This window comes from Acanthisitta chloris, unplaced genomic scaffold (genome assembly GCF_000695815.1).
Source record: "Acanthisitta chloris isolate BGI_N310 unplaced genomic scaffold, ASM69581v1 scaffold1358, whole genome shotgun sequence".
Taxonomy (NCBI): domain Eukaryota; kingdom Metazoa; phylum Chordata; class Aves; order Passeriformes; family Acanthisittidae; genus Acanthisitta; species Acanthisitta chloris.
This window is the reverse complement of record NW_008686222.1, coordinates 1,975-16,683: the sequence shown is the minus strand read 5'-3', so window position 1 is coordinate 16,683 and position 14,709 is coordinate 1,975. Positions and strand designations below refer to the sequence as shown.

Below are 14,709 nucleotides of genomic sequence, written 5' to 3'. Positions count from 1 at the left end.
CGCTGACAGCTCTGCCTGTCCCGCGGCCCTGCGCGGGGCGCGGGCAGCGCCGGCTCCGTCCTGGCGGCTTCGGTCAAAGCTTCCCTGGAAATAAGCTGCCAGAGTTGTACTTCAGGCATTTGTCAAATGCTTGAGAATTCTGGCTACAAATCGTGTCATCTGAGTTTGTAATCCCGATGAGTATGTAATGGACAATGCATGGATAGTAGTGTTTCTCCATAGGTACACTGTATATAAAAACATTTTCACAATAATCTGGCAAAGATGAATAGCCTACAAGCAGGAGAGACAGAGTGATGTTTCAGTCAGACTCCTCTGGCCAAAGAAAAGGAAGGTGTGTCCTCAATAACTGCTTCCTTTTAATCATTTACTTTCAGGGCTTTACTTTTGGTATCTCGTCATGCACTTACGATAAAACCAGTTAAACTGAGGTGGGATCTTTTGGAAATACCAGATTTATCAGTTAATAGTTGAGGATCCTGTACTTTATTTCTAAACACACTTTAAAATATTTTACTAATGGTTAAAAATTAAACACAAATCTAACAGCTGACATTCAAAAGAATCCCAGCCAGAGGGATTCATCTGCCAAGGGAGATAAAATTCCATCATGGGAATGCTCCCAATTTGCTTGGTTTTCTTGTCTCTCTTTGGTCTCTGTGGATCAGAGGTAAGATATGTTTCATTGTGGTAGCAGTAATTTATTAGAAAGAGTTTAAAAATGGGTTATTTTTATTCAAGCAAAACCAGTTGAATTTTTTAAAGTTTCCTTTCATAGTATTTGTGTTTCATACATTTGCTTTAGTCTAGCTTGGATGTTTGAAGCTATTTCATGTATGGATTCTATCTGGGGCTTATGCTAACAGGCTTCTGGAAAAGATTTTAATCATGGTCCTATCCTAAACTAAATTTGCAACCATGGCTGACCACAGAAAGGTGCTGCAATGTTCCCTGCCCCCCTTTATTGAGAAACAGGATTAGTCTTCTGACATGGTATTGTGGTGTATCCTATTGCCAGAAGGTTTGCCACAGATTGTTTTCAGTGTCCCAGAAAGCTGATCTGGGCTGAGCATGCAGCATGCCCCAAGTCTTTTGGAGAAATCCTGAGATAAAAATCAGCACCTGTTGTTCCCGTTCAGGAGAAACACCTAGCACAATATGGGAGTTACGCCAAGCCAGATCTGGCTCACAGCTTGGATTCTGCTGACCTGAGAACAGGAAGAATTTAATAAGATTATACAACCACTGAAAGGAGGGTTGTTGGATTAAATTCTGCCCCATGGGCATCCTCACTGACCTTACTGTGGCTGTGATTTCTCATGGGAACCTTAAACTTCAGCTCTGTGGATTCGGTTGATAAGGCTGATAAATCACATTCGAGGACTAACTTTTCTCTCCCATTTTTATGCAGAGGCCATCCGTACATATTTTTCATGTTTCATGTTTAGAAAAACATAGAAGGACGAGATGGCTAAAGGCAAGGAGATAAACACTATATATTTAGCAACGCTGTGGTTGTTATGGGAAAAGGCTAATGAATGGACACTCTGCTTAGGCCAGTAAAGGGATCTGCAAAACTCTTGGTGCAGTCTCTAATCTTACTCCCTTTTATTTTTTTTGTGCCTCACAGAATGCTGCATCTAATGCTGAAGAAAACCAGTTTGGGCAGGTTAACTGGCCAGCCAAGCAAGACAAGTACCTCATAGGAGAATGCTTAAGCAACCAATACACCCACAAGTCCTGTAGGAAAGTCTTTTGTGACCCATGGGAACGATGTGTGGAGGGAAAATGCCTTTGCAAGCTTCCCTACCAGTGCCCAAAGAATGGCTCTTCAGTTTGTTCTGCCAATAGAATGCACTTCAGTACTTACTGCCAGCTGAAGAGCTATGAGTGTCAACAACCCAAAGAAAAGTTTCTGCACAAGGGAAAATGCATGCCTGAAGGTATTAACACCTCCTCCTCCAAAAGTTATCAGTCCTTGGTGGCTAGGGAGGTGCTTACTATTTACAGCTCAGAAAGTCTGTTCATTTTCTTGCACTAGTAAAACCATGAAACAGGAAATGAAAAGTCATTGAAAATGGGCAATATCTGTTGATTTTCATAAAACTAAAGTGACTGACAGGCCCAGGTCACCCTGATGCTACTAGGCTGCGCAAATCATCAGGTGAGAAGGGAAGAAATAGACACAGGAAAGAGCTCGAAGGTTTCCAAGCAGGGTGTTGACTATGGTGGGAGGCAGTAGGAGAGAGCCTGGTGTGAATATTAACAGAGAGGGTATCTTTGGAGAGGGACAGACCTCACAGGAGTAAGAATCCAAGGAATGGAGTCAAGCTGCTGAGGTATGTGTGTGTGTGTGAGTGCATGGGGAGAAAATAAGCCATGTTTACCTCAGTCATCTTTGCGCTGCGGGTTTCATCAAAACAGAAAGCTGGTGTCCCACAAACCAGCAACAGTTTGGGCACTGACCTGCTTTTCAGGCTGCACCAAGCTCCTTTGTTGGCTCCCTCTGTGTGAGTGCAGGGAAAAATGGCTCCTGCTAACTGGGCAGGTGGGCTCTTTAGGCAGAGGCAGATTCTGTCTCTACCTGTCCTTCAGCACCACCTCCACCAAACGCAGCAGGAGCACCAAGGCAGGCCTAGGGCTCTCCTTCCCAGTCTCTGTCCCAGTACCTGACATCAGTCCCTTTTCCCCCAGAAGCAGCAGTTCAGCCCATCACCCTCAGGGTGGCAAAATTCAAATGCCTATTCCACTGAAAAGGTCTGGAGAACCTCCATCTGTTCTTGATGTGCTCTCTATATGGCTTCACTATGTTAAGCCAAGGACCTTAGCTCCACTGTACACAGCAGACATTTTGCTACACAGGTAGTAGAAGCAAGATCTGGCCATGTGACTTCAAGTGTTGGTTATCAAAAGTCCCTAATGAAGGTCATTATACCAAAATGCAACCTGTCCTCGGTAGACCTCCAGTTACTCTTATGTGGTAGGAATAATTACTCTCATTTGTCCTTAAACTGCTATATTGTGAAAAAGTAGCAGACCCAAAAGCACAAAGTCAATCCTCAGAAAATTCAGGAATAATACCTGAAGCTTCTGAATTCCAATCTACTGTTTGTTTCCATATGAACTTTGGCTATAAATACAAAAGTAGTTCTGATTTGGTTTTGTGCTGTCTTTCCACCAGATACATCTAAATATGATTTTATTTCCCCTTTTTTTTTTCTTTTAGAAACATTTTCAATCTCTCCAAGTCATGGAAATTTAAGTTTGCTTCGTGTAAAACCTGTGAATCAAAAGGATGACAGTTTCGTATGCGCTAATGGATGGACTACGAATGAAGCAAATGTGGCTTGCAAGCACCTTGGCTTTGAACTGTAAGTTTGGGGAACTCAGCTCTGGATAACAGCCAGGGATCTGAAAAAATAGTAATGCTCACCAAAATGTCAGTCACAGCCAGCCAACAGTTAAGACAGAAAACTCATGAACAATATATTGGCTACAATATTCTGATAAAATTTCTTAAATCGACCCCTGAGAGTGAAAGCCAAACCACAGATTTCTGTGTTCTATTACATATTACAACTATACAAACCATAATTGTTTTACTTTTTAAATAATGCTGAAGACTAATGTGGAGGTGTTCTCTCAGGTCTGTGTAAGGGAAAGTGCGTGGATGGACCATCCCCAAGTAGCTGTGAGCAATAATCTGTGTGCAGAGAAAGGTTTCTCATGCTAGCTGGCAGCAGGATACAGTTCTGTTTTGCCACTTGCACCAGCCAGACTAACAAAAAACAGAACACGGTGGGTTTTTTCTTCAGTCCTTGCCCCCACAGCCATTGCTTGCTTTGGCCCCAGGGATGGCTGAAGCCACATGGAACCTTTTTCCTATGATCACACTAGTGACCCGAGTTGTGTATTCAGCTCCTCAATAAAGAGTAAATTGTTATGTTGTACATAGTAATTTTACACCTGTACAACTAATTTAACTTGATCAGGTAGAGTTGCCTCCCCAACCCTACCTGAAGACTAAAAATGTTATTGCAGTGCCCTAAATTGCCCCCTCTAGGTGAGAAGCAAATGTTTCCTAGTCTTGATCAGTATCTCTTTAGATAGCAGAGAAGGGTTTGTTCAGGGACAGAGCATTCAGCCCTAGAGTCTCACTGAAAGCTTCTCTAGTAACTGATTTACTCAATCCATATTTCTTTAAGGAAGGGAACACATACACTGTTAGGAGGATACTGCTCATGTAAAACCAAGAAAGATAAAATTTATTAATCACAGCCTCGCAGTGGCCTGAGTTCCTCAATATGCATTGGTTTTGATGACATCAAGGATACTTGACCCCATGCAGGATCGTTTCCAAGTTGTGCCTCACCTGTGTCCACATGGACATGTATCTGAGCTTACAAGTTTTGCTGCATAAGAGACTTTTCTACCCATCATGATACACAGTGACTGTCATAGAACTACATATGGATTTGGGGACAGTTCTATGCAGCAACCTGCAAAAATTAGCCCTTTTTCTCTCAAAGTAAACATCTCCTATTTACTCCTAGACAATTCCATGGGAAGTCTACTCTTTTTCTTAGTCATGAACAAAATTCTTTAACACTGAGGAAAATCATATAAATTCTAAATAATAAAAGCAGTGGACAATCCATTGTGAAATTATATAATTTGTTACTATTCTTTGTATTTTCACAGAGGCGCTGAATTCCAAGCCAGTTCCACCACCGCGGAATCTGCCTTAAATCCATTGGACTGTCTGCAAATAACTTGCAGGGGCCTAGAGACAAGTCTTGCTGAATGTCACATAGAGATGAAGTCAAGAGATAGTAATGAGGGACTTGTTAGCCTACAGTGCTATAAAAATCTCAGAGGTTAGTAGTTTTTTTAGTTTCATATCTATTTGGAGTTCTTACATTTTAAGTTTATTTTAAATAATGAGGACCTAGTTTGCTGAACTCTCAGCCAACCTGCACTGAAACCTTTTGATTTTTTAAAAATAATTATTCTGCAGTCTTTAAGACAAGTGTGGCAATCTTAAGACAGTTGTGTTTATGAGTTTGGAAAATCACTATTGCTCCTAAAGTATTTTCACAGATATATCCCCAAAGTAAATGTATTTCACTCATGGTTCTGTTTGTTCCCTCATCCCTTCCAAGGTTACCAAGGTATATTGTATCCCACAAGCCTTAACTCTCCTGTCTTAACTGGTGAGGAGACAGGTGACAAGATCCTACTGACTGTTTTCTCTATGAGGGAGATCAATTAGTACACTAGTAGCAATGTAGCCAGACAAGTATGATTATAGTGGAACTGCTGGTGTCTTCTGGGACTCCTCAGTTTCTCACTGATAAAAGGGGAATCAAGGCCTTGTTTAGAATCCTAACAACTTTTCATTCTCTGTACTGAGCTTTCTTTGGGACTGATAAGCATCAGCCTGAGATTTTGATGGTTAGGAGAGCTATTAATTGTCTCAGGTTTTTCTTATGCCACAAAAGTAGTTATTCAGACACTTGTTGAGTTCTTTCTAGAGGGGGAGCATCCATCATCTTAATCTCTAGAATCAGTTACAGTGGATTTGAACTGACCATTTCTAGTTTAGTGCTTGTTCTTATCCTTATCTAGAAGAAATGAATTCCCTTTTGCCAGGCTACTGCAAGTTGGAGGAGGAAAATAAGTGGTCACACTGAAAGCAATTAAAATAATAAAAGAAAGATTCCTACTTGCATGACTGGGCCTCAGCATGCCTACTGTTGACAGGCCAAACTACTGACAGAATAAAATATGCAGGCAGAGTATTTGTGTGGGCAGTTGTGAACCTATAGACAATTCCACACTAACTTTGTTTTCATTGTGCTGTACAGAATGCTCAGATGGTGAGTTTCAGTGTGTCAACAAGAAGTGCATTTCTCTGAATAAAACCTGTGATGGAATCAATGACTGTGGAGACCTAAGTGATGAACTGTGCTGTAGAGGTAATATTTTCCTCTCTTGGGTGTTTCAAAATCATCTCAGCAGAAAACCACCCTCAAAGAATTTTTACAGTGATGTAACAGTAAAATTCTCTTTTCCAACAAGTCACATTGGAGCAATCAAACCATAGTTTATGTATAGGCAAGTGCAGAAAAAAACCCAACATAATATACTTTTTTGAGGCAGGCAAGTGACCTCTGAGAATCTGGATTTCCTCAGAGCATGAGGAAATACAATGAGATTATTTAGGAGGCTGACAAACAGTGACACAAAAAGAAGAGGCATATTAGAATGTAAATGTATTTTTAGTTGGGAAAAAACAGTAGTAATTAAACAAAGACACTTTTTCCAATGAACCATCTTTAAACCAAAGTAAGATCTCTCTTAAATTTCTTACTAATGCAAGATTATCCATAGAATATCTGTAAACAGTTCCTGTCACATTGTTTGTTCACGAGCAGTCATTCTTTCAGCATCTGCAATTCCAGCTATAAAATTTCTGATTAGAAACAAGGAATGGATCTAGCATGACATGAATGCAGGAGAATACTTTCAAAATTTGGGTTTCCCGTGCCAAATGTTCATGTGGGTTACAAATCCCATCATTATCCCTACATAACCTTAATTTTGTAGTTTTACAATTTTAAGTAGATTTAATCTGATAATTGTGGAAACACAGTCATAGGCATTTTAGAAAAAATAATAAACACCTGTGTTTCATATGCTTGGAAGGCATTTATTTGGATTCTAGATGACAATAATCATGCTGTTTCAGCTGAATGGACTGAAAATTATGCTTCCTGAGATCAAGTATTTCAACTGAGTTCAGTGGTCTTTGCATAATATTGGATCATTCTTTTAGAGAACTCCCTTATTTTCTATTAAAGACATAAATCCTTAAATAGTAGATTGACCTAAGATTTTAAATAAGCTCAAAAAATCCTGCCATAAATTCAAGCACTGCTTTTCTCTTGATAACATTCAAAGTGATCACAAAAATTAAAAGGAAGGGGTTTCTCAGGTTTATAATACCTTTTCATATAATCAAGAATTTTAGAAAAAGCAAGTTATTACACCCAGTATCATCATAACAAGACTCTTGATTCTTAACCCTGCATTTAGCTTCTTCAACTAAAAATCAGTTTGGTCTCTGATTTGGGAGATGGGTGGTGTGAGATTGGCCCAAGCACCATCAGTTCCTTATTTGAGATGATCAGTAGTGCTGACAAAATTGGAGGTCCTTTGGCTGAGATTGAGTGTGAGCATGTGTTATGGATGAAAGTAGTATGGAGCAACACCAAGCCTAGAAATACAGCAGTGAACTGGTAACAGAGATCCACTTTTATAAGTCTTAAAACTTTGAGCTTATAAAGAGCAGAGAGGCAAGTGTTCATTTTGTTTACAATTACAGAGCTTGCTTTTTTGATCTGTTTATGAATAGCCAAGTCCTCTGTGACATGGATATTGTATTTTCTTTATATTTTAAAAATCTCTTTGCCTATGTGAGGTTGCTGATTCATAGGATCCTGTGATTTACATTTGTAACTCTCCTGTGTTACAGAGTGCAGAAACAACAGTTTCCATTGTTGGTCAAATATCTGTATTCCAAATAAGAATGTCTGCAACAAGGAAATTGACTGCCTCACTGGAGAGGATGAAGCTGGCTGTGAAAGTTCCCCTCTGAACGGTGATTTTGTTTCTTTCCTTTCATTCTGCTCAGTTATTAACTAGAGACTACACAATGCATATTATTAAATTATCATATTGGCAGAACCAAAATACATGCAAGATTTTGTCTTCCCAATGTTATGTTATGCATAGTAGGTAGAAAAGATTATTTAGTTTTCTTCCCTTTCCTTCTAGAAGAGAACAGCAAAAAAGTAAAGGTATAAACAGATGATGTTTTAGAACATTTAAGGCAGATTCTGTCTTTTGTTTATGTGGCCATCTCTCAAACTGGTATCCCCTATTTGTGAAGAAAATGTAGAGAGGGCAAGCAGGAATATTTTCCTCACAGAGGAGGAATTCAACTAGTTTGCCATTATAGTAATTCTTCTGTGCTATTCCCCTCTCTATTGAAGAGATTTCACTTTGCTTTGAAATTTGAATGTTTTTCCTTGCTCTGATGAGAGACAAAGTCTAAAGCCAAAAAGTAAACACTATCAGTAAATGGTAATTAGTACAGGTAAACTGAACTCTAAATGTAAACATTACTGTCAGTGACATGAAAACAGACCCGATGCTCAGTCCCCATTTAGGAACTGAATTCAGTGGGCAATTGGTTTGAATAAAAGCTGAAAAAACAGATTCAGGTAGCATTTAATTTACCTCTCATGTTGAATACCCTCCCTTACCCTGTTAAAGGAGGCATACAGTACACAACAGCACAATCTAAATTGGGAAAAAAAATCCCAACCCTATTTCCTAATGCTCCTTTGGGCTTTAGAAATCTTCAAAAGGTTGATGGGTCAGGAGGAGAAATTTCTGTTGTTTCCTGATGGAGGAGAATGGGATATCACTTTAAAGATCAAAAACAAGAAAAAAAGGCTGTTTCTCTGGGTTTATTTGCAGAAGGGCTCCTTAGGCTTGGAAAACAGAGTAGATATCATGTAGTTACAAAAGAGTAACTGCTGATTGTAGGTCATTTGTAGGCTGAGGCAGCCAGTGTCTATTAGGAAAGGAAAGACCAGGAACCAGGCTTAAAAGTATTGCTCTCCATGTGAAATAGTATGCCCTTACACATTTCAATGTGTACCACGATTTTGGCACTGAAACGTATATTCAAGTAAATGCCAGTAATTTTAGTATTTTGTTATTCTACTACAGAGAGAATAAAAGGTGATGAAAATGACAGTGTGGATGAAGGTAAGTGTAACTAGCTCTCCAAAAACAACAGCACATCCTCTTATTGGTGACTTTCTAGCTAGCAGCCAGCTGGTCAGATCCAGAACACTCAGACTTTTGGACTTTGTGATTTAGTAATATACACTCTGGGCCTTACTATTTTTCTCGCTTTTAACAAATTTCAAGAATGCCATAATAATTCATCCTGGCTGAGGACCCACGTCTGCATGTTTTGGCAACCAGTGGAGGTAAACTCTCAGCAAATCTAGGGGAACAGCTTTTAAATTATTTGCCTGAATGCAAGCAGCCATGGAAAATTAAAAGAAATAATGTGATGCTAAGACAAAAGCAATTGTCAAAGCTAAAACAGATGCTAAAATTTCTGGTCTTTGTTTTCCTGCTATTTCAGTTACTGGCATATTCACAGCACTCACATTTTCTAGGTAAAGATAAACCTGTCTCCAAATAGAGAGAATGGATACCTGAATTCTGAGATACATTTTTCCTTTTTGTTAAAGAAAGAAAAATGGTAAAGACACTTCTTCCCAAAGTGCACTGTGGTGTTACAAATCATACGTTCACTCGACGGAAAAGAATCGTAGGTGGATACAATGCCAAAAAGGTAAGAAAAATAAACTTCCCAGATACCACTTTGTTCAGAATTAATTTAAATGGGCATTATTTGCCTTCTGTTGAACATATGGAAACAAAAAAATCAGCTACAACACTTCATGTTTTGCAGAAGTAGTAGCATCACACTGAATGAAAGTAAAGAGAAGCACAACTTGTAAAACATGGAGTTGCAAAATTGAGCATTGTAGTAAAATTACATACTGAAAATTACTCAGAAGAACACTTAAGACTAATAGCTAGAAATAACAACTCTGGCAAAACGGAATTAAAATTTTCATCTTTGAAATGCTGTACTTGACCAAACCCGGTCAGATCCTCCATCTGTTTCTCTAACTCCAAGGGGTTTCATGACTGAAAGCTGGAGGGAAGAAGGCATCACATAAAGTCATAAGATTGAATCAAATTACTGCATTTTACTATTTATATCCTTTATATCTGAGGGAGCCCAGTTCACAACTTCTGGGTAGCAGATCTTTTACTTATAATCAGACATAGTCAAGGAGATGAGGTGACACCAAAAGATGCGTTTCCCTTTATGCACTAAAAATAGTACAGTTATGATTTCTCGCTATTTGTTTTTTGCTTGAACAGGGTGAATTCCCTTGGCAAGTGGCAATTAGAGACATCAGCAAAGAAGGGACGGTGTACTGTGGAGGGGCTTATATTGGTGGCTGTTGGGTTCTGACTGCTGCACACTGTGTCAGGTAAGAACAACAAACTGTGTTGTTCTTTTCTTATTGCAAGGCAGAAAGATTGATTTGGATATTATTGCCCTTCTCAGCTACCTAATTTGCTCATTTCTATGTCTATTGAATAGAACAATTTAAAACACTGACTCACCCATATTAACAATGGGCAAGGTTCAGAGAAAGTAGAATGTTTTGGCAGTAAATAGAAGGATAAAAACGTAATTACGAGATTGAAGAGACATGGCATTCTTCAGTCAGACAGCAGGCAGGCAGGAAAGGTTCACCATAACCTCCCTGCCTGAAATAAAATACAAAGGACCTCCTCTCTTCGCCATCTGTACCTTGTGGAAGTCCAGGATCTGTGCCCTGAGAATGTCCCTGAGGCCATGCATCCCTCAGAACAAGCAAGAGTATTCAGGGAAGATCTGCCAGTCCTATCCACACCTGCTCACTCTTTTTTCAGAGCAGCATAAACACCTGGTTTCTCTTTGTCACAGCACTAAACACAGAGCCTGGCTTTTAATTTTTTTTTCTGTATTAATTGCACTACTCATCATGTGTCATCTGTCTTGAATTTGCTACACTTCAGAAAAACTTGGTCATCGAGTCCAGAAAGAAATTATATGTATATAACATGAATTTTTATTCTAGAGAAACTTTGATAAAATGCCAAAGTTTACAGCTGGTTGTGTTAAGTACATTGCTTGTGTTAAGTATCAAAATCCATTTTATTTCACTGTTTTTTTCCAGGGCAAATCGCGTCCATCTCTACCGTGTCTGGATTGGACTGTTGAATACAATACTGTATGACAAAGAGACAAATACTTTAGAAGTAAAGCAACTGATAATTCATGAAAATTACAATGCATCAACTTATGAAAATGACATTGCTCTGCTGGAGCTGAGAGGTTCTGGGAGCAGAGAGTGCTTCCTGGAAAACGTCGTGCCTGCCTGTATCCCCTGGTCAGAGTATATGTTCAACACTGGTGACAGATGCAAGGTTTCTGGATGGGGACTAGAGAAAGGTATTTGCTTTAGTGCTGGCTACAAGAATGTATTACTTGTATCACTCGTTTTCTAATTGTGGTGAGCTTTAATTTTGAGAAGGCTGAAGAACAGTTGTGCACAAAGCACTAAGAAGAGGCCGAGTACAGAAAATGTAGGCTGTGGCTTGGCATTCAGCGATCACTCTCTTTTCTGTACTGCTTCCTCTGACACTCAGCCACTTAGTAAATTGATCTGTAGGACACCCCTGAATGAAAATTACCCTGACAATAAGAAATTTTCCTTTTGTCCATCTAGTATTTGTATTAGTTGTGGAGACCTGTTAATGACATTTAACAAGTGGCTCACAGGGCCCTATAGTCACAGCCTGTCCTCTGTCCCCTGCAGCCACCAGTTAGGAAACTTAGCGCATCCTGTCTCAGCCATGTTTGAGTTTAGCCCAGAAAAGGCTGCACAGAAACAGATAAGCCAAATGCAATCAGGCTTTCAAAGATTTCTGAAGCCTTTGTTTTGCATCACAGCATTACAGCCTGGCATTAGAGCTACCACATACTGGTTGTGAGGTTGCTCCTGTCCATACTCAGTAGCAATCCACCCAGCAAATGCAAAATCAGGAATTGCCAGCAAACAGACAGAGAACAAAACAGAGACGCTTCTTATATTTGTGAATACATAGTTCACCCGTATCTTCAGTAACTGGACCACTCATCCAGAAAAGACAGAGATGAATTGGAAAAAAGGTAACAAGGATGATCACAGCCACATCTCCATTTCATAGAAAACAATACACCAGTTTCCAAGTGTCTGAAATCTCTGATATGGAAAACACAGGAAGAAAACAACTGAGGAAGGCAAGGAAATGGAAAGGGTGAAAATGTCACAAAATGAAACCGCTGCAGTTAACACTGCAATTAAACCACTCTGCTTTTCTTTTGAAATATATGGCCAATGGACTGTGATTCATATGGGGCAAATGTTACTGGCAGTTTAAGGTTTCTGGTTTATAATACTGAAGACAACATTCAGTAAATAAGTAAATACATAACTTTCAGCTTATTATATTCAATGTGTCTACTATGTACTTACCATTTTAAATTTAGAAAATTTTGTTCTTTTCTAGGTTACGTCAAACAATATATCCTCAAATGGGGCAATGTTAATTTATTTAATAATTGTTCTGAATTGTATCCAGGGCGATTTTTTAAAAAAATGGCATGTGCAGGTAAGCATCAATGTTCTGACTAGAATTTTTCTACTGTCAGACTCACAGTTTAGAAGGTCAGACATACTGGCTGGGAATCCAGACTTGGGAAAGGCAATAAACCAGTTACCACACTATCACTACTGGACAAATGGTAACCATTGGAGCCTACAGCATCCACCATTATATACCTATTTATAAAGAGAGCTCAGATCACAGTGTGCCAGGTTTCTATGATTATGTGGGCAAATTTCTGCATGTAATTTGAGTTATGTTTTTGAAATACACAAGCAATTTACACCCCTCTGAACTTCCTACCTTTACTACATTTGATTCTGATTCAGCAACCTGTTTAAGCAAATGCCTAACCTAGAGAGCATTAGTAGCTCCATTGACTAGAATGTAACTATTCACCTGCTTAGACATTTGCTACTACCTCTCTGAACCCCGAGGAAATATGGCTAACTTTTCAAACTTAGATTAGTCTATCCAGGAAACCACTTGTCATGATGAGTATTAAAATGAGGCTTTTGAATACATATTTTTTGTTTCTCCAGTAATGAAAGGTATTGCCAAATACATGAATGAAAGAGCAACGAGTATTCAACTTACAGGGCAGATAGTTTCAACTGTTCATTAAATCAAAAAGTAAAAGCAGTATTTAAACCAGCTACTCAGTGAGAAAACAAAAACCAAGTATAAAAGCCAAATCATTTGTGATAAATTCAGCCTGTCATCTGTAAGATACTGGATTTACTTATTTCACAAGTTGTGTAACTTCTTTCTTTTTTTCTTCAAGTGATCAGGAGGGGACACAGACAGTATCACTTGGGATAGATTCAGAAAAGGAATATCTGAGGTTACTTCTCCCTGATGTAAATACAAACTTTGAAATTAAGGTCTAGTATCCATGGAAGTTAGTTATACAAGCAAATATTAATTAAACTGATTAAAGGCAATAAAATCTTGGTTTATAGGATTAGTAATTGCAGCTCTGAAAAGTTCACCTAACTCATTCAAGAAGGAGGTTACATTTTTTAAAACTGACAGACTCATGCTTAGTGTCGACTCCTTCATACTAGGCCAAGCAGAAAAGTGTAGTAAGGGTGTTAGAAATTAATACACTTTTACTGAGTATATAGGAAAAGGCATAAATCATATTCTAACTCCATAGCAACATTTCTGTTTATAGCACATCCTTTACTTTTAATTCCTTTTTTTCACAAGCAGTATTATTTGCTGAATTGCAAACAGGTAGGTTCATGAATACTGGATCCTACACACTTGTACCTCAGGGCTGCTATCTGGGGTTGCAAAAGGTCCAGACTGAGACTGAGACCTTGCAATGAGGGCACTTACAGACAGCTGCTCTCCCTCCCACCCCAGGATTCATTTGCTCTCCTTCTTGTACCTGCCTACTTGTTTTCATAGAGCTGGTAAAGAAAATTATTTTGAGGCCTCATTGTACAGAAGAAACTGGACAATGAGACGAGACCAAAGGCAGACATGGAATCATACACATACTACGTTATCTTCATTTCCACAGAAATCAGCCTACAAATCTTTGAATGTTTTTCCTCCTGCTTTTGTTCCATTTTTATGGGTTACTTCTTGTGATGCAATAGGCAGCATGGCTGAATTATTCTCTTTTGCACAGGGTAAAACAAGACTCACATGACTGCCAAAAAATCAAATGAGGAGAGTTTGAGCCAGCCACAAATATTAGGGAGACCCAGCACCTAAAAAGAAATGAGAATAGACTGAAAAGGTTCAGAACCTCCTTTACTGGTGACCATTAGGCAAACAACTGCCAGGAAGTGACATGAACATGAAAAAAAATCTCCTGAGTTCTGCTTTGTGTGCTAGCTTGTATATGAACTTATTTTTTGCTTTTTATTTCCTCTTTTGCCTCAGGTACTTATGATGGCTCCACAGACAGTTGCAAAGGTGATTCAGGAGGACCCTTGATCTGTTATGATAAACAGAACGTGGCTCATGTCTGGGGTATTGTGAGCTGGGGTGAGAACTGTGGGGAGGCTGGTCACCCTGGTGTGTACACAAAAGTTGCCAGCTATTATGACTGGATTAGCCATCATGTGACAAGGAGTGTCATTTCACGGTATAACATCTGAAGCTCAGAAAATTGAATACTCCCTTCGTATCACCCATGCAAAAATAAACACTAGTCCTTTTTCACAATCAGCAGTCATGTAATTAGCACAAATCTTGAAAGAATAGATTTTTTAAATTCTTAACACTGTGAATGCCACAATTTCACAGAGCCTGTAGGAAGAGAATTTTAGACACAAGTCCACAGCAAAAGTCTCAAATAAAAGCATGAATATTAAAATATCTTTTTCT

General features: G+C 39.0%; 1 protein-coding gene across 1 annotated transcript; it reads left to right on the top strand.

The window, feature by feature from the left end:
• The first annotated feature begins 610 nt into the window (after nucleotides 1-610).
• Nucleotides 611-14,480, top strand: CFI (complement factor I). The gene is made up of 12 exons (XM_009080020.1): nucleotides 611-670; nucleotides 1,631-1,943; nucleotides 3,227-3,371; nucleotides 4,702-4,877; nucleotides 5,868-5,978; nucleotides 7,538-7,648; nucleotides 8,803-8,841; nucleotides 9,339-9,442; nucleotides 10,045-10,157; nucleotides 10,893-11,167; nucleotides 12,268-12,369; nucleotides 14,263-14,480. Exons 1-12 carry the CDS (start codon nucleotides 611-613, stop codon nucleotides 14,478-14,480), a joined length of 1,767 nt encoding a protein of 588 aa, XP_009078268.1.
• Nucleotides 14,481-14,709: the final 229 nt, after the last annotated feature.

What these genes read in the sequence shown, in the direction of transcription:
- CFI (XM_009080020.1), top strand. Translation starts at nt 611, where the DNA reads ATGGGAATGCTCCCAATTTGCTTGGTTTTCTTGTCTCTCTTTGGTCTC. An exon ending in GTGGATACAATGCCAAAAAG is followed by an intron (nt 9,443 to 10,044) that starts GTAAGAAAAATA and finishes TTGCTTGAACAG; the next exon opens with GGTGAATTCCCTTGGCAAGT. An exon ending in TAAAAAAATGGCATGTGCAG is followed by an intron (nt 12,370 to 14,262) that starts GTAAGCATCAAT and finishes CTTTTGCCTCAG; the next exon opens with GTACTTATGATGGCTCCACA.